Source organism: Rhinoderma darwinii, chromosome 1, assembly GCF_050947455.1.
Source record: "Rhinoderma darwinii isolate aRhiDar2 chromosome 1, aRhiDar2.hap1, whole genome shotgun sequence".
Lineage (NCBI taxonomy): Eukaryota > Metazoa > Chordata > Amphibia > Anura > Rhinodermatidae > Rhinoderma > Rhinoderma darwinii.
The window spans coordinates 405,621,455-405,643,472 of NC_134687.1; the positions used below are offsets into that span (position 1 = coordinate 405,621,455).

The following is a 22,018-nucleotide window of genomic DNA, read 5'->3' on the forward strand; positions in this document are numbered from 1 at the left end:
TTGCCTCTCCAATGAACCCTAGGTACTGGAGCTTCCCGGTTTCTGTGGGCATTGGCGCACAAAATGACCTTTGAGGCCACAATACATACATAGTCCAGAGGAGCGTCTGCGCTGCTTCTCCTGTTCAGATAACCGGACTCTGTCAACCTGCATGGGTTCTTCAGGTGGCGCACTAGGAGTGGACAATAGTGGTCTCTGGACTGATGGTGCTGGTCTGTGGACCCGGCTCTCCTGTCGAACCTCTTGAGAGCGCTCCCGGATTCTCATATCAACCCGGGTGGCTAACAGGATGAGGGCATCCAAGGTAGAAGGAAGGTCGTGGGCTGCCAGTTCGTCCTTGATGTGAGAGGACAGTCCCTGCCAGAAGGTCGCCACCAGTGCCTCATTGTTCCATGCCAGCTCGGCTGCTAGGGTACGGAAGGAGATAGCATACTCCCCTACAGTGGAGCCTTCTTGCTTGAGGGTCAACAGAGTGGCTGCGGCAGAGGATGTTCGACCCGGCTCCTCGAACACGGCACGAAAGGACTGCAGGAACAAGGCTAGGTCCGCGGATACAGGTCCTTGTTGCTCCAAGATTGGGTTCGCCCATGCGAGGGCCTTGCCAGCGAGGCGGGAGATAATAAACGCCACTTTGGCCTCCTCGGAGGGGAAGAGATGAGGCCGTAGCCTAAAATGCACCGTGCATTGATTGAGAAATCCTCTACATGCTCTGGGGTCACCGTTGTAGCGAGGAGGAAGGGGCAGAGGAACTGAGGATCCGGAACAAACAGGGGGAGCAACAGGCAGTGGCACGGCAACAGCCTCAGGAGGAAGAACCGGAGGTGGAACAGCGAGTAGATCCAGGCAGACCAGGATAGAATTCACCGCCTCAAGGAGTTGATCCTGACGTGTGCGTAGGTCCTGCATCTCTGTCTGAATCTTCTGTACTGCGGTCTTGGGCTTGCCAGCCGGTTCCATGGCCTGAGCGTACTGTCACGGACACAGGGTATGTGGACCCACTAGGCCACTCCGCTGTAAGCAGGGAGGCAGCTGACCAGGTCACAGTCTATGCGAAAGACAATGGCAGACAGTAATGCTTGGGTACATGAAATAGTCCGGAAGGTGGCTGTGGCTTCAGCACGGATGGAGGCTGGTGCGGCAGGTGGCGCCAGACGTGGCGGGCAGTATCCGATGAAGCAGAGGACACTGGACGTGGCAGACGACACTTGACGTGGCAGAAGACACTTGACGTGGCAGAAGACACTGGATGTGGCAGAAGACACTGGACATGGCAGACGACACTGGACATGGCAGAAGACACTTCTCCAACGCTGGTAGGCACAGGAACTAGAACAATACGGAATACAGGAACGGTAACAGGGCACGGGTAACAGCTGGAACGGGAGACACTAAGTGACCATTGTGAGACAGACTGGGAAAGACTAACAACGCTCAGGCAAGGATCAGAAGGCCTGGGGCCTTCTTATAGACCAGGAAATCAGGGCAGATGATGATGACGAAATCATTTGTGCACGCGCTGGCCCTTTAAGGCCGTGCGCAAGCGCGCGCACCCTACGGGACACAGCAGGACGGAGCGGAAGTGAGCGCTGGCATCTCCTAGGAAGGAGACAGGGACCAGCGCTCACGGATCCATGGCTGCGGGCGTCGGGAGGTGAGTAAACCTGACGGCCCGCGGCCATGGACGTTACATCCACGAATGTGAATGTCTGCTACTTCCAAGCAGACCGGAGCAGGATTAGAAATTAACAGTTCTATAATTGGGTTAGATATGCAAGATAGCAGCGAGGTCCCCATCAAAATATAGTCAATCCTAGACCAAGACCCATGAGCATGTGAATAATGTGTGTACTCCCACCCGTCTAGATTGAAATATCGCCAAGCGCCAACTAACTCTAGGTTTGAGGTGAAAGATTGCAGTATTTTATCCAATACTCTCATTGTCGATGTACTGTAGATATTCTCAAGCACCTCCTATCTTTCGTGTGTGACAGCACAGTATTAAAATCTCCCACAACAATTTTGCATTGGGCATTGTCGAGGACAATTTGGGTATGTAATATCACAAAGAACTGTATGTTATCTCCGTTTGGCCCATATATATTGTTTAAACTTAGTTCCCCCGCTGGTGTGTTCAAGAGAGTATGGAGAAGTCTACCCTCTTTGTCTGCTCTGTGATTTTACCGGAAAAGCCAGTGACATACTTAAAAGTGTAAAAACTCTGCCTTTCCTATCATCTGAGGCCGAGCCGAACGCCTCTCATACCCACCATTTTTTCATCCTGAAAAAATCCTGTTCACATAGGTGAGTCTCCTAGAGGAGAGCAATGTCTGCTCCTAAGCGTTTCAAATGTTTGAGCACTAGGGAGCGTTTATGTGGAGATAGTAACCGCTTGACATTCCATGTCACGATCTTCATGGGGGGAATAATGTAACATATGTTTCAATGCTCATGGGTCTTGTCCATTTCCAACATAACATGAGGTTTGGGCTAAAATACAGTAAAGGCAGCCTACAGCCTATAATCCTGACCATCGTGACCATGTATACATACAAACAATCGAACAACAAAATAATAAACAGTAACTATAACATTTAGTCCACATATCTCCTGCAGGAGAAAAATTGTCATAGAGGAACTTCGCTTTTTTCCGACATGCGGAGTATCTGTGCGGCCATCATGTCTGGGGAGGAAGTCCAGGTGATAGAGTACATGATAAAGCATGACAGTTTGACTCTATTCATTTCCAATTAAGCATTTAAATAAAACATAAATAACCATACCCTGGAGAGCGTAAGCGACCCGGGTGTGCAAAAAATGGATAAAGAGGTATTATATCACAGTATCCGTTTGGTGGATAAACATACTCACTCAGTTAAGCACCCGATGTTAGAGACGGGGGGGGGGGGGTGACTATCCTTTGCAGAGAATGTCATAAACCAGTGTGACATCCGAACTAGTCTCCTAGATAATGGGGATTTATTTTTTTTAGAGCAATTTTTTTAAACCTTGTTGTCAGCGGTTTTTCAGGGGCATCTTCGCTGTCGTAATGGTGGCTGTTCAGGACCTTGTTCTGCTAGCTGCGGCCGCAGCATAGTTTCCAGGTAGTGGTGCGGTCAAAAGATCTAATAACAGTGTCTCCGCTTCTTCAGGATCTGTGAAGGTCTGCGTTGTGCCATCTTGCTGAATGCGTGGTGTTTGCGTATGAGCTCGACACAATAATCTCCAAACAGCAGTACATTGACCCCTTAAATGTGTAAGGGTTGTGCCCTTCTTTTGTAAGCTCTCAAAATGGCCTCCTTTTCAGAGTAGTCCAAATATTTGACGATGACTTGGTGAGGCCTGCCCGGTTGGCTTCTAGTCTGTGGCATGTTACTTCTCTGCATATTTTCAGGACCTAGTCGGTGTGCGCGTTCAACTTTGAATGAGTCTTCTAAGTCAAGGAGAAGAGGTAACTGAAACACACATACATGGAAAAGTGCACTGGCAGGCACAGATTCCAGGAAACCCACCAGCCTAAGGTTGCTGCACCTGGATCTATTTTCTAGGTCATCAAGCTTTTCCAGGATATGGCTCTTTTCCCACAGTAAATCTCTAATATGATTATGTGCTTTCGCCATAACATCTTCCGTGGCGGAGATGCGATGTTCTGCTTCATCTAGGCTAACTGAGTGAGCTGCAATCTCTGACTGTAACGCTTGAGGAGAATCAGTGATAGTCTTAGCTAGTGTAGTTTGTAGATCCGGAGAGATCCTTCTGGCTACTTTAATGGCCAGCTTCTTGTAATCGATGTGAAGATGTTGTGTACCTGACAGAGTCCTGAGATTCTGCGTTTGAGGAAACCTCCTCCAGTTCCTCCTTGCTGGCAGACGAGCGGCCTGCTGCCATCTTGTCAGTGCGGGTCCTCGGTGACATGTCCCGCTCGAGCTCTTAAAGTACTATTGCCCCTTCAGTTTGTAACGTCGCCTTCCTCTGCAGGAGTTGAACAGTTACCCTGAGAGGCTATATCTGCGTTGTGTGGCAAGGGAGCCGATGTTTTTAAGAGGCCACAACTGAGCACTCCTCTCCTTCTTCACATGTCGGCGCCGGAACCCGAAGTCCGGGATTAATTTTATAGTCCTTTCCCTCATAAATTCTGAAGCGATGGATATACCCGGTGGCAATTATTGGCCTATTTTGAAGATCCGGTCAAAAATTGGGGCATCTGGGGGTGGGCAGTGACGGTTGTCAGTAAAAGGCAGGAATTTAATTATCGCCTCAAAGCTTGTCCTGCTCATTATTGTACGGCAGATTGGGGTGCTATATAATATATCTGGGAACAAGTAATCTCCTATAGTGGGCTTTTTTTTTTATAATACCAAAGCTAAAAAATATGCCCAAAAATTTACACAGCTCTGCCGCATTTGTTGGAGTCCAATTTTAGCCTCTGACATAGTAAGAGTCCGTATTTGAGCATAACATTTTGTATGCCTCATCAGCAGTGTAAAGCCTGTGGACCATATATTTGAAACAGTACAGGAGCGACTGGCCACAATTATATATATATATATATATATATATATATAAAAATACACCGATCCCAACTGAACAATTGGAGCAGAGCGGCCACTAGTGACTCTGATGTATTTGAAGATGGGGATACCCTACCTATCAAATTCTAGATGAGGTGTCATAGCTACCGAACCGGGACCTCGGGGAGTGGGCAATCTAGGGGTATACAGATGGTACAGTTGATGACAGGACTTGTGACACAGATCACCAGATGATGATTGTGGTGGTGGTTTAGCAGCTGGTGGGGAGGCTGATCGCCAGCTTTTTTTTTTTTTTTTTTTACCTATATTTAACTAATACTAAACAGATGACAGAGCCAGACGACAAGAGATGTTCTGTCACTGTGTCACTTGACACAGTGTTAGTTTGAAGGGTAACTAAACGTTCAAACTTCTGACATGTCATAGTGACGTGTCAGAAGTTTTGATTGGTGTGGGTCCAAGCACTATCGGAGTACGGGCTCAATAGAAAGTCTATGAGCCCGTATTCCGCTACATCAGCTTTCCGGAAAATACTGAACAGAAACGAAGCGGCTGTGCATTCACACGAGCACTTCTGCCGCTTTGATTTAGCGATTGGTGGGGATCTCATTCCACATGTCTGAAGTTTGTTGAACGTTTAGTTACCCTTTAAAGTACTGACATGCATGGTACGTCTGATTGCACGGAGTCACTTGCAATCCCGACATACCAGGCACGTCATTTTGTGGGAAGGGGTTAATGGATGGTATAAAAAAAAGTTACCCAAAGACTTATTTTCACTTTAACACTTGCTCATTTATCCACTTCAAATATTTAACTACAACCTAAAATCCTATGCATTTGAGCATTATTTGTGTTTTATAGCTTTGTGAAAATAACGTGACATCAAGATGTGTAAAATGTGTTTATTATGGTACCTATTACATCTGTTTGTGCCAACATGTAAAAGGCTAGCAAAAAAAGCAGAGAAGTAGTAGTTATAACTTAGGTGTGAAGAGCAAATAATGGGTCATATAATATTTTCCTTTTTACAACAGTTGCAAGAGATTCTTTCAATGCTCCAAGCAACAACATAGACCGGCTAAGAGCCATTCAGGTATGTATGTGTCACAAACATGCTTGATATTGGGGTCCGCTGCAAGGATGTATTTATATAACAGGCAGGGCTGCCATTAGAAATATCTGGCCTCTTACATATCCCAGCTCTCTCTTTTATGTGTGGCCATACACATGAAATAACTGTTTGTCGAACTGTTTATTTCTCCCGACTCCCCCATAAACATGCACACTTGGCTTGGTCGAGCTTGCATGTTTTTTGGGGGTTTTTTTTTAATAGGGAAAGAAGAATCAGCCAATGCCAAACACTTTTGGCATTGGGAATAAAGGATCTGCTATTAGTGGAGAGTCGGTTAGCCCCCATACACGACAGATCATTGGCCAAAATTGGCCAGTGCAGCCGTGTTCTGTGTAATGTGGATGGGCACCTTTAAGAAGTTGGTCCAGGAATGTATGCTGCATCGGGGGATAGGGATTAATGAAAGTGATTATTTAATGTACAGGGTGGGCCATTTATATGGATACACCTAAATAAAATGGGAATGGTTGGTGATATTAACTTCCTGTTTGTGGCACATTAGTATATGGGAGGGGGGAAACTTTTCAAGCTGGGTGTTGACCATGGTGGCTATTTTGAAGTCGGCCATTTTGTATCCAACTTTAGTTTTTTCAATGGGAAGAGGGTCATGTGACACATCAAACTTATCGAGAATTTCACAAGAAAAACAATGGTGTGCTTGGTTTTAACGTTACTTTATTCTTTCATGAGTTATTTACAAGTTTCTGACCACTTATAAAATGTGTTCAAAGTGCTGCCCATTGTGTTGGATTGTCAATGCAACCCTCCTCTCCCACTCTTCACACACTGATAGCAACACTGCAGAAGAAATGCTAGCACAGGCTTCCAGTATCCGTAGTTTCAGTTGCTGCACATCTCGTATCTTCACAGCATAGACAATTCCCTTCAGATGACCCCAAAGATAAAAGTCTAAGGGGGTCAGATCGGGAGATCTAGGGGGCCATTCAACTTGCCCACGACGACCAATACACTTTCCAGGAAACTGTTCATCTAGGAATGCTCGGACCTAACACCCATAATGATGTCTGGTGAACGCAGTACCCGGGTCATTGCAGCAGATTTCAATGCAAGACACCCTATGAGACCACCCATCTCCCATGCTACAGTTTGCATACTGCTTGCCAAGTTTCGTGACCCACTTAGACTTTTATCTTTGGGGTCATCTGAAGGCAATTGTCTATGCTGTGAAGATACGAGATGTGCAGAAACTGAAACTACGGATACTGGAAGCCTGTGCTAGCATTTCTTCTGCGGTGTTGCTATCAGTGTGTGAAAAGTGGGAGAAGAGGGTTGCATTGACAATCCAACACAATGGGCAGCACTTTGAACACATTTTATAAGTGGTCAGAAACTTGTAAATAACTCATGAAAGAATAAAGTAACGTTAAAACCAAGCACACCATTGTTTTTCTTGTGAAATTCTTGATAAGTTTGATGTGTCACATGACCCTCTTCCCATTGAAAAAACTAAAGTTGGATACAAAATGGCCGACTTCAATATGGCCGCCATGGTCAACACCCAGCTTGAAAAGTTTCCCCCCTCCCATATACTAATGTGCCACAAACAGGAAGTTAATATCACCAACCATTCCCATTTTATTTAGGTGTATCCATATAAATGGCCCACCCTGTATATGTTAACGCAATCATGGGCCAAAATATATTAGACTGAAATTTGTAATGGGTATGTCAACTGATACCTGCCCTCCAGTGATTTATCCAGTTTCCAAATCATAGGTGATCGATATATATCTCTGAGAGAAAAGATGACGCAAGAGACCATGCTTGTATGCTCAAAATCCTCCTCTGATCTTTATTGATCCAAACAAGTATATAAGTATAATGACAGAAAAGGTGTAGGCTTTGATTTCAGCCAATCATCTACAATATGATAATGACTCCGATTGAGCCAATGAGAATATTTCAATGCATTATAATAATTCTTCACCCTCCAAGATTCCTACAAGTTAATTTGTCTCTACGTCTTATCTCACTAGAGAATGGAGACTGCAGATAAGATGGCCCAACATTAAAGAGGCTCTGTCACCAGATTTTGCAACCCGTATCTGCTATTGCAGCAGATAGGCGCTGCAATGTAGATTACAGTAACGTTTTTATTTTTAAAAAACGAGCATTTTTGGCCAAGTTATGACCATTTTTGTATTTATGCAAATGAGGCTTGCAAAAGTCCAAGTGGGTGTGTTTAAAAGTAAAATCTACATCGTACATCGGGGCGTGTTTACTACTTTTACTAGCTGGGCGTTGTGACGAGAGGTATCATCCATTTCTCTTCAGAACGCCCAGCTTCTGCCAGATCACGCTGTGACGTCACTTCCCCAGGTCCTGCATCGTGTCAGACGAGTGAGGACACATTGGCACCAGAGGCTACAGTTGATTCTGCAGCAGCATCAGCGTTTGCAGGTAAGTCGATGTAGCTACTTACCTGCAAATGCCAATGCTGCTGCAGACTCAACTGTAGCCTCTGGTGCCGATGTGTCCTCGCTCGTCTGACACGATGCAGGACCTGTGAGTGACGACACAGCGTGATCTCTCGAGAACACGGCTGTGTCTGCACTGTCAGAAGCTGGGCTTTCTGAAGAGAAGTGGATGATACTTCTATACACAACGCCCAGCTAGTAAAAGTAGTAAAAACGCCCCGATGTACGCACATAATACACGCCCACTTGGACTTTTACTTTTAAACACACTCACTTGGACTTTTGCAAGCCTCATTTGCATAAATACAAAAATGGTCATAACTTGGCCAAAAATGCTAGTTTTTTAAAAATAAAAACGTTACTGTAATCTACATTGCAGCGCCTATCTGCTGCAATAGCAGATAGGGGTTGCAAAATCTGGTGACAGAGCCTCTTTAAATCATTTAAACAGAGCCCTTCTCCAAGGCTGACCCCCTCCCTTATGGTAAACAATGTAATTGTCCCAAAGACAATTGATCTGCTCCTTACAAGAATAATAAAACATTCAATTCAAGAACGCAACATAGAATTGATTCAAGGCAGCTGCTGACTTAGATTAACATATTTACTTATTAATCTCAAGATGGCTCCTTCAGGCCAAAAGATGGATTCCAATGATCCAAAATGGACGCCTACCATACAAGATGGAGTCCATGCAAAATGTCATCTTTTAAACATATTCTAATCACTTTCACAGTGTACATTTATTTTTTTCCTTTTTAAATATTTCATTAAGATTTTGCCAATTTTTTTCTCACTCGACAGGAGTGACCAAGAAAAGAAAATATATATTCCATTACCTAAGTGTAAAATAGTAACAATCATATGTTAGACCCTTCACAAAAATTAGTTGTACAACACTTGAATCCATATGTTCGTCAACTAGTCACCTAGTATTTCTAACCATGTCTGGTAATAAAAAGATGGGAAAGGCGAGAAGGGAAGGGCTAGAAAGAGGGATGAGGGATTAGGGCTGACAGGGAAGAAGGAAGGGGAATGTGAATTAACACAAATAAAATTTTAAAAAAAGTCAACAAAAGCACAAATTCAAATTACATAAGTATTCTAAACCAGCACAATTATAAGTTCCAATAAGGAACTCAAGAGTTATGTATACTTTTTACCCAGATGGCTTACATCAGTGTGTGTAAAACAATGTACAATATCTGTCCAAATGTATGTGGACACCTGACCACCACACCTTGTTGGACATCCGGTTTCAAATCTATAGGCGTTAACATGGATTGGGCCCCTTTTTGCAGCTATAAAAATCTCCACTCTTCTGGCTAGACTTTCCAATTTTGCAGTGTGTCTGTGGGAATTTGTGCCCATTCAGCCAAAAGAGCATTTGTGAGGTCAGACACTGATGTTGGACAAGAAAGTCAAGCTCGTATTTGGTGTACCAATTAATCCCAAAGGTATTTGATGGAGTTGAGATCAGGACTATGTGCAGGCCATTAGAGTTCCTCCACACTACACTTACCATATCACATCTTTATTGATCCCACTTTGTGCACAGGGGCACGGTTATGTTGGTACAGGAAAGGGCCTTACACAAACAGTTGCCACAAGGTTGGAAACATACAATTGTCTAAAATGTCTTTGTATTAACATTTCACTGAAAATAAGGGACTTTGCCTAATCCCTCAACAGCCCCAGACCATTCTCCCCCATCCACCAAATTTTACAGTAAGCACTATGCACTCCAGTAGGTTGCATTCTCCTGGTATCTGCAAAAAAAAGATCGTGAAACATTATTCATTACTCCAGAGAACACTTTTCCACTGCTCCAGAGTCCAGTAGACCTCTCCAGCCAATGCTTAGCATTGTACGTTTTAAACTTAGGACTTTGTGCAGCTGCTTGACCATGGAAACCCATTTCGTAAAGCTACTAATGCACAGTTTTTGTTTTGATATCTTTTAGAGATAGTTTGGAGTGAGGGATGCAACAGAGGACAGGCTATTTTTACATGCCAACCACTTCAGCACCCCGCTCTATGAGTTTGCATAATCTAGCACTTTGTAGCTGAGCTGTTGTTACTTCTAGATGCTTTTTCTTCACAATAATAATATGTTCACACACAAACTCAAAAACGTCTGAAAATACGGAGCTGTTTTCAAGGGAAAACAGCTCCTGATTTTGAGACGTTTTTGAAGCTATACTCGCTATTTTCGCAGCGTTTTTCACGGCCGTTTTTTGGAGCTTTTTTCAATAGTCTATGAAAAACAGCTCCAAAAACGTCCCAAGAAGTGTCCTGCACTTCTTTTTCGCGGCCGTTTTTTTTACGCGGTCGTTTTGAAAAACGGCCGCACGAAAAAAAAAATGCCCGTCTGAACAGAACGCCGTTTTTCCCATTGCAATCAATGGGCAGATGTTTGGAGGCATTCTGCTTCCGATTTTTCAGGAGTTTACGGCCCGAAATACGTCCGAAAATGGGCTGTGTGAACATACCCTCACAGTTTACTGGAGCAGATCTAACAGATCAGAAATGTAGCAAACGGACTCATGGCAAAGATGGCATCCTATAACAGCGTCATGTTTAGTCACTGAGCTGTTCAGTATGACCCATACTACTAGAAATGCTTGTCTATGGAGATAGCATGGCTGTATGCTTGATTTTATGCACCGGTTTGCAATGGGTGTGGCTGAAACACGAACTAATTCGGAGAAGTGTCCAAATACTTTTGGCCATGGTACCGTATGGGCAGCTTGTACACTACAAGATCTTGGGGACCCAATCTTTAATCATTATCTATCACAAACAATGCTATTTTGTCTGTCAAAATAACTGAAACCATGAAGAAACCCGACGGAACTTAAAGTCAATGGGTTCCGTCGGGCGTCTTTGGTTTCCATCATGCGATGAATCCGGCACTTCTGTTTTTCGTGTTACACAGTTTATCTGACAAAACAGAATAAGAGAAATTGTAGCGCAGATGTAAACAGTGCCTTACTTCCAACTAAAACAGCATACCTATTCACAACCACTTTGTGACTTTACCTATCTTCAGTGAAACCCCTTTGAGCCGACCACCCAAGCTGTAAAAGAAAAATGGTCTTTATGGGGGTAGTCTTCTCAAAGAAAAAAGTACACAATGCTGGATAGAGTGTGTAATGCAGTCAGCAAACCTGTACAGCACACAAATAAACTGCCCTCTCATTCTTAGTCCCCAGCATGGCAACCCCACTCATTCCTGGTCCCCAACATGGCTCCTCATTCATTCATAGTCCCCAGCATGGCTCCCCTCTCTTTCCTAGTTCCCATCATGGCTCCTCTCTCATTTTTAGTCTCCAGCATGACCCACTTTCATTCCTCGTCTCCAGCGTGACTCCCCTCTAGCGTGACTCCCCTCTAAATCTTGTACAGTACACCAGCATTGCTCCCCTCATTCTTAGATTCCGCTCTCCATATCCGCATTATTGCTAACCTTGAAAACACAGTGGCAGTTCTCAGGCTCCCTTGCTCAGCAAGACCACGGGCTGTTCAGTGCATGACACGTGCTGCACTCTTCCATTCTCTGACAGCCTCCTTCCTTCCTCCCTCCTTTACTATGATGCTCCGTGGTGCTGGAAAAGTTCCTCCTCCTGCTCCTTCTGACCCAATGACGCGGTGTGGTGCTCGCAGCTTCTCTCCTATGATGTGCAAAGCAATTCTTCTCCAGCTTCTTTGCAGCGCATGTAAGCCCACTTTGCGGTCTTTTCAAAGGGCTTCCCACTGAAAAATGTTCTCAAAAAAGTAGACGGTCGTCGGATTAGAAGGTGGTCTGCTTATAGAGGGGGCTTTCATAGACTATAATGGTGGGGAAAATGTGTCACAGAAAAATTTGGTCTGGATGAAGGGGGTCTCCTCAAAGGGGTGGTCATCTTCGGAGGATTTACTGTATATACATGCCACCTTCAACCGATCCTGCCGAAGTTGGTGGGTTCCACAGACTTTAATGTGTAAGGTCAACTTGGGGTAAATTCACACGCAACAGTTTTGTTGCAAAAATTCTTGCGATGTGTCCGATAAATCTGAATAGGGCCTGCAGAAATCCATGTACCTTCTGCAGAAACAGAATTCAGATGTACAAAATGCTTTCCATTGCTGCAACAATTCTGCCAAATGTGAATATACCTTTAAAAGTGTTTTAATATTAATCTTTATATATGTGAAATATTACTACTGATGTCTGAGCGAATACTCATTTTGTTTGTGCTATTTTGATATTAAAATTAGCCTGCTGTGAGTTATTATTCCCACTAGTGGTTCAATACACTTTTGTGCTGAATCTCTGAAAAATACCATGGCTAAGTGACTGCCAGCCTTCTAATACAATTGACTGCAACTGAAAAGTCCAGAAGCTCTGCGTATGCTTGGCCGTCCTGTAACACTGGCATTGAGATGGCCACCATAGAAAAGCACTACCGTTCATGTGTGCTTCTGAGTCCAGTGTTGTACTTTAAAGAAGCACTCCTGCAGTTTTTATTTTTCTGCCTTCCGTTTCAAAAATGTGATCAAATGCAATGTAATGATGTGTATTGGCTTACCGAATGCTTTATTGTACGAGTAGCCACTCTGCTCCGTTCCCGGCCACCATTGGATCACATAATCTCGATTCTGACAATCCATATCCTAGAGCATCTGCTGCAGGAACCGAAGGTCAGTCTCTCACTGCAAGTTTTTGAGACTCACATATAGGCTCTCATAAACTTGCATTGAGTCACAAACCTCCTTACAACAGATGGATTAGAAGATACAGCTCTGACAAACATACTATAAATATAGCGAGCCACGCACCTGTTTGTCTATCACATGACCATAAACAGAATTTTATCCAGGGGTTAATACAAAGGTTTATAATGGAAAATTGTATAACTTTTAATTATACAAAAAAGGACACCCCTTTAAATAGATAAAAATGGTAGGTTCTGTGTATGCTCGACTGTCAATTTCAGGGGCTACAACAGGACATGACCAATGGAAACCGGAAATTATACAAAAGCATGAAGAGCCTAACAGTGTAGGGGAATATCGAAGGAAATAATACTTTACAAAAATCTTATACTGCACAGGTTCTGTAATACGATTCTGATTAATATCATGGGAAAACTCCTTTATAGCTTATTCAGAGGAGCGTTGTTAAAACTCATCCAAGTTCAGTCAGTCAAAAAGTTTGTATCAGTATTTTCTGCAATTGCCCTCAGTTTGTCCGTCTTTTCTGTACGGGTGGCATCAGTGTCCCATTTGTTTTTCCTGTCTGTGAAAAAAACTGAATGTCGTCCCCAATTGTCCCAACCCTCTGAGAACACCACTAGGTTGGTCACACGATCGCAGAAACAAAATTTTATATTGCTTATAGTATAGAGAGCATTGGGAGATATTTCTCTTGAGTATTTTTGGCTTTTGACCATATCTTATATTCAGGATAACACTGTTCCGGCTCTTCTTACTAGTTTCACTTCTGAGGTGTCTTATGACAACCATTCAAGAAAAACGGAATGGAACAGATGGCATCCACGTGGCGTCAGTTTCTCATGCAGACCCTATGACTTCTATGGGCCATTCCTGAGTGAAAAACGGACAATGATAGAGCATGCTGCGATTTTGTTTTCATCACAAACTGATTGTAAAAAAAACGGACATCTGAATTGGCCCATTAACGATAATGTGTCAGTGTTCTGTCTGGGTGCTGCCCGTTCTATACTTGGACAGCACCCAGACGTGAAAATCGTTCGTCTGAATGAGCCCTTAAAGAGGCTCTGTCACCAGATTTTGCAACCCCTATCTGCTATTGCAGCAGATAGGCGCTGCAATGTAGATTACAATGTGGCCGTCACGATGCAGGACCTGTGAGTGACGTCACAGATCTGCACTGTCAGAAGCTGGGCGTTCTGAAGAGAAGAGGATGATACTTCTCATCAGAATGCCCAGCTAGTGAAAGTATTAAAAACGCCCCGATGTACGCACATAATACACGCCCACTTGGACTTTTACTTTTAAACACACCCACTTGGACTTTTGCAAGCCTCATTTGCATAACTACAAAAATGGTCATAACTTGGCCAAAAATGCTCGTTTTTTAAAAATAAAAACGTTACTGTAATCTACATTGCAGCGCCTATCTGCTGCAATAGCAGATAGGGGTTGCAAAATCTGGTGACAGAGCCTCTTTAAGGATCAACTTTGCTCCTGGTTCAGTTTATGGACAGGTCAATCTCCCTACAGATCCTTATCCAGCTTTAGTCTATGCTGCAGCCACAGGAACTTCTTATTACATCTACTGTAGACATTATTATTTACTCTATTGATACTCATTGAGAGTATTTAATATCATGAAGCGTATGCAGTGCAGTTCCAGTTTAAGAGAAAAAGATTAGATAAAGCCCATTCTCATTTTATTTGACAATCTTGTAGCCTCCTAGCCTAAAAAAAATTTGAAAGATTAAAATGATTCCTATGTTTTTTTGAAGCAAGAAAATGGAGCAAGTAAGAGCTTAGCAGTTAAATATATGCTTAATAAATGAAATCAATGAGTAAAATGGACCTAAGTAACTTGTATACCTGTTTCTCGACTACAAGTTATATATTTTGAGGACGAGTATATTTTTGGTATTAGGATTATAATATAAGTTACATTATTTTACAGCTAAAATTTACTCCTAAAATGCCAGGATCACTCGGCTTGAGAAAATAAGTAAGTGGCTTTCTCTTCATACAGGATAACATATTATTTAATATTACATACAACAATGCGGAGTTGACCAACATATAAATCCTCATCCTGTTATTATCTAGAACAGTTAGTTACTATAATTAGTGATTCAGTGAAAAGCTGACAAAATAAGGCAAACTAAACTAGAAAGTGTAACCAAACAGCGAGTTATCAGGATGCCAGATAAGGCTCTTTTTAAATCTGTATCTAAAGCTCCATTAGGGACCTCCGTCGCAGATTCCGTCATTTTGCCTGGCAAAAAGTCTGACACCATGACGGAAACCCGATGGAACCTATTAAAGTCAATGGGTTTCCGTTGTGCACCGTTGGTTTAGATTATATGCCAGAGCCAGCGGCTCAGATTTTTTCGTTCTGCGCCTATGACAAAGCAGAACAATGGAAAGCCCGAACGTAGATGTGAACAGACCTTAAGAATCAAATACTGACTGCAGGATTACTTCAAACCACGTCCTAAAATCTGCACCGTTTTTATATTATTCCGTTCACTACAATTATACGGTCCTGTGAATAAATAAGTAGCCCATGTAAGTTTTTATTTTCCAGCATATGTGGCCATATCAGTATTTTATCTATATTAAAGGGTAACTAAACTTTCAGAAAACTTCTGACGTGTAATAGTGACATGTCAGAAGTTTTGATCGGTGGGGGTCCGAGCACTGAGACCCACACCGATCACTAAAACGAAGTGGCAGAAACACTTGGGTGAGCACTGTGCTGCTTCGTTTCTGATCGGCTTTTTTCGGAAAGCCGAGCAGTTAGTGTACGGGCCCATAGACTTTCTATTGAGCCCCTTCACCATCTGCTCGGCTTTCCGAGAAAAGCCAATCAGAAACCAAGCTTCTGCTGCTTCGTTTTAGCGATCGGTGGGAGTCTCAGTGCTCAGACCCCCACCGATTAAAACTTCTGACATTTTCACTATGACATGTCAGAAGTTTTCTGAAAGTTTAGTTACCCTTTAAAACAATAAAGGTAATTTAATTGAACAAACACCAACAAGTTGACTTTTCAATAACTTGCTTAACAAAAAAAAAATCACAGATATCCCATTTCGGGCGTTTTACGCCTCGAATTACGCCTGAAAAAACGCCCCTAATACGTCTACAAACATCTGCCCATTGCTTTGCTATGTTCTGTTCCCACAAGCCTTTATTTTACGCTTCGCTGTCAAATTACGGCGCGTAAAATGACGGCTCGTCAAAAGAAGTGCAGGACACTTCTTGGGACGTTTTTTGGAGGCGTTTTTCATGGACTCCATTGAAAAACAGCTCCAAAAAAAGGGCGTAAAAACGCCGCGAAAAACGCGAGTTGTTATAAAAACGTCTGAAAATCAGGAGCTGTTTTCGCCTGAAAACAGCTCCGTATATTCAGACGTTTCTGGTCACTGCTTGTGAACATACCCTGACAATGAAGAATTCATAGAGGATTCTATGATGGAGATCTGTCCAGGATCCAATGCAGCAAAGCAGACCCAAGCCATAACATTTCTACCACCATACTTTACAGTTGGTATCGAGTTAAACTGGTGAAATGTTATTGTTTTTCACCAAATATTTCTTCTGATACTGTGACCAAGTAATCCTATCTATGACTCATCTGTCCAGTTCAGAATGACGGGAATTTATCAAGATTGTCATGTCATACCTTCAGTCTTAATAGAAAATAAATGTGTTGCATCTTACTCAAATATTTATAACAGGCCCAACGACCATGATCATGCACCATCCATATACCCCTAAAGGCCATAACATTTTAAAAAAAACACTCTAAATAAATCTGTCGCATCTTATTCCGGCGGAGCAGATAGCTAAGACTGGTGGAAAAAAAAAAAAAAGAGTGGAGGATCCAGTCTAAGCCAGCCTAAGTAAACCTTCCCCCGGCTGTTTGCCTAAATGTTTATGGAATTCAAAGAAATAGTGATTTTCCCTTCACTATAGGGATTGATTTCAACAAGAGATCCTCCCCAAAATATTTTTAAAAAAAATCACTGGAATAGGACTGGAGTTTAGCTTAAAATGTAACTTTTACTGTAGAAGATTCATAAAAATTGTGCGCGAACGCATATATAAAGACATTAAATTTCTGTATCCACTGCAACATAAATATTAATAGCTTCTGTGTGGTATATGCAGGCACTCGCGCGTTACTTAGAGGCAGCACCATACCATGATCTCACGGGTTTTTCTCGTCACAGAGGGGAAGACATGCTGGGCGGCGCTGCCACAGGACCCTGACAACCATAAACTGGACGTCAGAGGTCACATAGTGGTAGCAGCCAATGAACCTGCCTGCATATACCACACCCCCCCCCCCCCCAAACGTCACGGGGGAGTGTGTTTTTGGAAGGGAGAATGACCGGTATAAAAGGCAGAGGAAACACATGTTCAATGATGATGTCAGACGCCTGACATGGGCGCCTAGAATGGAACGAGGGCTAAAAAAAACTCCCATGGTTCTTCTTTTCCACTGCAAATACCTTTGATCTGGGAGCCACAACCAAAATTGGAATTAATAAACACTCCCTTACCACGGAGAAGTACTCTAGTAGCTTGATCTCCCATAATGAACCCAAAGCCTGGAAGAAACGCGTCGGGAGAATAATAGTTAAGGAGTTTTCCCAGGAATTTCCCAAAAAAAACCTCATTGCATTAGGAGCAACCCACAACAAAACAGGTAGGGGGGGGGGGGTTAAACAAAAACAAACGTCAAAACAGCTCCATATTTCTATATGCACTAAATACGTAAGATATGGGAATTCTGTGAAGGAAAAATAAGCAGAACTTGTGCTCGTCTTTAATTGTTACATGTGTGTCAAAACCTCTTAATACGGAAGGAGGCAGTGAAAAAGATCATATTCCTAATCAAGAATATAAGCTATGAATATTTATGTTGCAGTGAATACAGAAATGTAATGTCTTCGCACACAATTTTTATGACTTTTCTACAGTAAAAGTTACATTTTGAAATAAACTCCAGTGAAATTTTTCTAAATGTTTATAGGCAAATATTAGCCTTGCCCTGCTGTACTTGCTGGAAAGCAATGGTTCCCTTCGGACACACCTCTCATGTGGATCTATTTTGTGCAGCCTCTTTCTAATGGTAGACTCATGCACTTTGACATCAATAGTAGTGAAAGTTACCTTTAGGTCCCATGAGAAAATTCTGGTTCTTAGAAACTTCTTTTTGAAATGGTATTTCTTAGGTTTTTACAATTAAAAAAAGGATATCAATTATAAAACGTACCATATGTACGTACTGTATATTAAAGACTTCTTTTAGCAACTTACATTTTCCTCTCAGGCTAAACTTGGTGCGATGGTCTGGCCTGGGCATGTTGGCAGTTATTTGAAATCTTGTGGATGATTTTCTGGGCCGTGGAATGATTGATGTCCAATTTTTTTGGCAATCTTTTTAAATCCCTTTCTAGACTCCTACGCCTTTTTATCTCTCTCAAGGACTCAGAAGGCTCATGGGATCTAGGCACGGTGATACCACACATTTCAACAACAAAGAGCAAACCCAACTTGAAGGTGTTTTTTAGCTTACAGTATTTTTTCACTTACTGTATTTTTCAGACTATAAGACTCAGTTTTTAGCAAGAATAAATCTTGCTAAAAAGTCCCTGCGTCTTATAGTCGGCAGACAGGGGACCCGGCGGTGCCGGGCACCCTGACCGCTCCTTACTTAACCCCTTCCCGACCCGTGATGTGCCAGCACATCATCGAGCGGGGAGGGGGATGATGTATGGAGCGGGCTCACGCGTTGAGCCCGCTCCATACACTGCAGGTGTCAGCTTCTGACACGCTGCACTAACGGCTAGGAACAGTGATGGCGCTGTTCCTGGCCGTTTAACTAGTTAAATGCCGTGGTAAATAGCGACCACAGCATTTACATTGGTTTTCCTATGAAGGACATTTATGACATATCCCCAGAATATGTCATAAATGTCAGATAGATGCGGGTCTCACCTCGGGGACCCCTAAGCACCGTTCTCTCTTACCCAGCTCCACTGTCTTCCGGCCACTTCACTTCCTGGTTACATGGTCGAGTTACGCAAACAGCGTAACTCGCTGAGCTACGCTATTTCCGCAACTCCCATGGAACTGAATAGTAACGGAAACAGAGTAGCATGCTACGCTGCTTCTGTAACTGCCATTCACTACTATGGGAGTTACGGAAAAAGCGTAGCTCAGCGAGTTACACTGTTTCCGTAACTCATCCATGTATTGCAGTGTATTGTACCAGCGATCTAATGATCGCTGGTTAAAGTCCCCTAGGGGAACTAATAAAATGTGTGTAAAAAAAAAAGTTAAATACATTTTCAGGTGTGTAAAAAAAATGTAACGTTAAAAAAAAAAAAAATTTCCAATTTTTCCCCAAGCACAATGTAAAAATAAAAAAATTGGTATCGCTGCATCCGTAAAAGTCCGAAACTATTACAATATAGCATTATTTGACTCACACAGTGAACAGTGTAAAAAAACAATAAATTTTGCTCCATAGCTGCAGAACCCCTCTCCATACGCCCTAATATGGCATATGAACAGGGGTTGTAAACGTAATGTGAACACAGCCTTAACCCCCTAATAGCCACATTTAAATTTGAAAAAACCGTCTCCTCTGCATTCTGGCTGGCATAACTTTTTAATTTTGAATCAACATAGCTGTCTAAGGTCTAGTTTTTTTAGAAACAAGTTGGAGTTTATTTTATTTATTTTTTAACCCAACAATGTCAGGGTTTTTTGCACCTATGGTAGCCAGGACAATTTTGGACATGTACAAATAAATAAAACGTAAATGCTAAAATATACAAGTATAAGGGTTTAGTATGTTTTTTTTTTTTGTTTTTTTTTAAAGTAGACACCTAGCACATTGTCAAAATGCCACTCAGCACTTTATGCATACAGACAATGTCATGAAAATTTGTGTCAAATTCCTGTTTTTCATAAAAAATGCATACAATTTGATATTTGTGGCTAAAAGTGTGACCCAGGCAGAAAATTAGATACACCACGCAACCTACAATTTAAAGTTCAATATGTGCAGAGTTTATTCATACCATTTACAACTATGTCTACATACACGTAGAATTCACCAGAATTGAAGAGATCAAAAATCTAGTTTCAAAACCTATAAAATAAAGGAATTACCTATTGGAATTGTCTTAAAGGTGCTGTTGACAGCCATCTCCACCTAAACGTAACTTTTATGAGAAACCGGAATTATTTAAAGAAAAAAACAAAACCGCATTATAACCTGCAAACAATGTAAAAATAATAGACCACGGTGTGCAAAGTTAATATATACCACATACGTCTACATCAACAAGAGATTGTGCATTCAAAAACGCTGAAACAGAGCCCTGCAATATTTGGCTATCATCCACAAATGTCTTAAAAGTATATACTGCACAAGGTAAACAGCTACTATGCTATCAAAAACAAAAATTTTTGACAGCGCACAGCATACCATGTATTAAAATACAACATAATAATTTATAAACACAACCACATTCGCAACTTTGCATAAAACATTGATTACAAGCAAAAAGTATATGAAAATTCAACTTTGTGACTAAAATTCATACTTATTGAATCAAAATGTACTCTGGAAAAAAAATGTAAGATGTTTGTTCATACATACCACATATGGCTAGGTTCACTGGTGCATGTTAAAGAAACGCCAAAACCACAGGAATGCACCAAACAATTTTTGCATGCAAATTAAATTAAGGATTATATAGGTATATAATTTTCCATCCCCCTATACAAACTTTATGGCCCCATGCACACCAACGTAAAAATGCCTGTAATTACGGGCCCATAAATATTATCGCTGCCAAAATTATAGAAATGTATGAGGACGAGCGATCGCCGTAACGAGCAATCGTCCCCATATTAGCTCCTTGTAAAAGGAGCAAACGAGCGCCGATCAACGAGCGGTCACGTTGATCAGCGCTAGTTTACATGGCCCACGTCGAGCCGTGTAAAAGGTACCTTAAATACGCTTTCTGATTGACAAGTGGGGTGAGAACACAAAGAAAAGTTCATATTACCCCTCCCCATGGGGTTATATGCAGCGATACAGGGACAGGACTCAGACCGTGTCTGAGTTAGTGCTGTTAGAAGCAGCTCACACTTAAACCTGCTCTAGCTCCTAGAGCTGCTAAGATTCTTAGCTTTCAAACAAGCCCTGGATTGCAGTTCTAGCGGAGACCCAGTCTGAGTTAGAGCAGGTTGAAGTGGGAGCTGCATATATTTGCAGCTCCCACTTCAGCAGGTGTGCAGGAGGAGAGGGGGCCCGGGTGGATGCTTGCAGCGTGCAGGGAGAGTAGGAGAAGCTGTGACCCTCTTCCCATCACTGTATGGTTTTAGTTGACTGAAGGACTATAGCTGCGACCTAACCTGAGTTAGAGCCATTAGTAGCAAGAACATATCAGATAGGTACTTGGCAACTGAAGTGCTTTCCTGCCAGGGGGTATGAGATTCATACTGTATATATAATTTTCTTCAAGAGATTTTTTTAATTAAAATTCTGTAATGAGAAAAGAAACAAGTACAAACAAATGCTGTATGCATTAATTTAGTACATAATAACAAGAAAAAAAATGAGCATTGTATGATACAAAGAACCACAAACAGGTATCACAGAGCAGAGTCTCGGTCAATATCCGATGTTGGCAAGTTACAACATTAAGCAATGGGAGAGAGGAAAAAAAAGTGGGTGAGGGGCAAAGGGGAAGGGTATGTGTGCGAGTCTGTCTGAGAGCTAGGAAAATTACAACTCGGTGATTAGAGTGGTACGTAGGTGAGGGTAAGCGTAGTTTGTCCAGGGGCGCCAAAGTTTCTCAAACTTCGCATTTCTATCAAGTAAAATGCTGGTGAACTTCTCGTTAATAAACATTTGATTCATTCTGGATTTGACTCCATCGAATGTGACGGAACTTTTTTTCCAAGAATGGGCTACGGTAATTTTAGCTGCTAGGAGGATATCTGGAATTGTGGGTGTGTGAGCTCAGGAGGTTTGAGATGAAGAAGTGCAAATTTGGGATCTTTACGAAGGATTATACAAAATAGGCTCTGGATGAAACATAATACTCGGCTCCGGAATCTGGTGAGCTTGGAGCAAGACCACCATATGTGGTACATGTCACCGGGTGAGGG

The 22,018-nt window shown here is 42.3% G+C and overlaps 1 protein-coding gene across 11 annotated transcripts in view; it reads left to right on the top strand.

The window, feature by feature from the left end:
• The window catches only part of RNF212B (ring finger protein 212B), a 416,496-nt gene that overhangs the window by 323,462 nt on the left and 71,016 nt on the right, over positions 1-22,018 (top strand). For 3 of the 11 annotated variants that reach the window (XM_075828895.1, XM_075828894.1, XM_075828896.1), the window contains exons 14-15: positions 5,567-5,625; positions 14,772-14,819. The exons of 5 other annotated variants lie outside the window; for them this stretch is intronic. In XM_075828895.1, coding sequence (XP_075685010.1) covers positions 5,567-5,625; positions 14,772-14,819 — 107 coding nt within the window. The remainder of the gene's footprint in view (positions 1-5,566; positions 5,626-14,771; positions 14,820-22,018) is intronic. 3 more of the 11 variants (XM_075828897.1, XM_075828898.1, XM_075828900.1) reach the window with 2 other exon arrangements.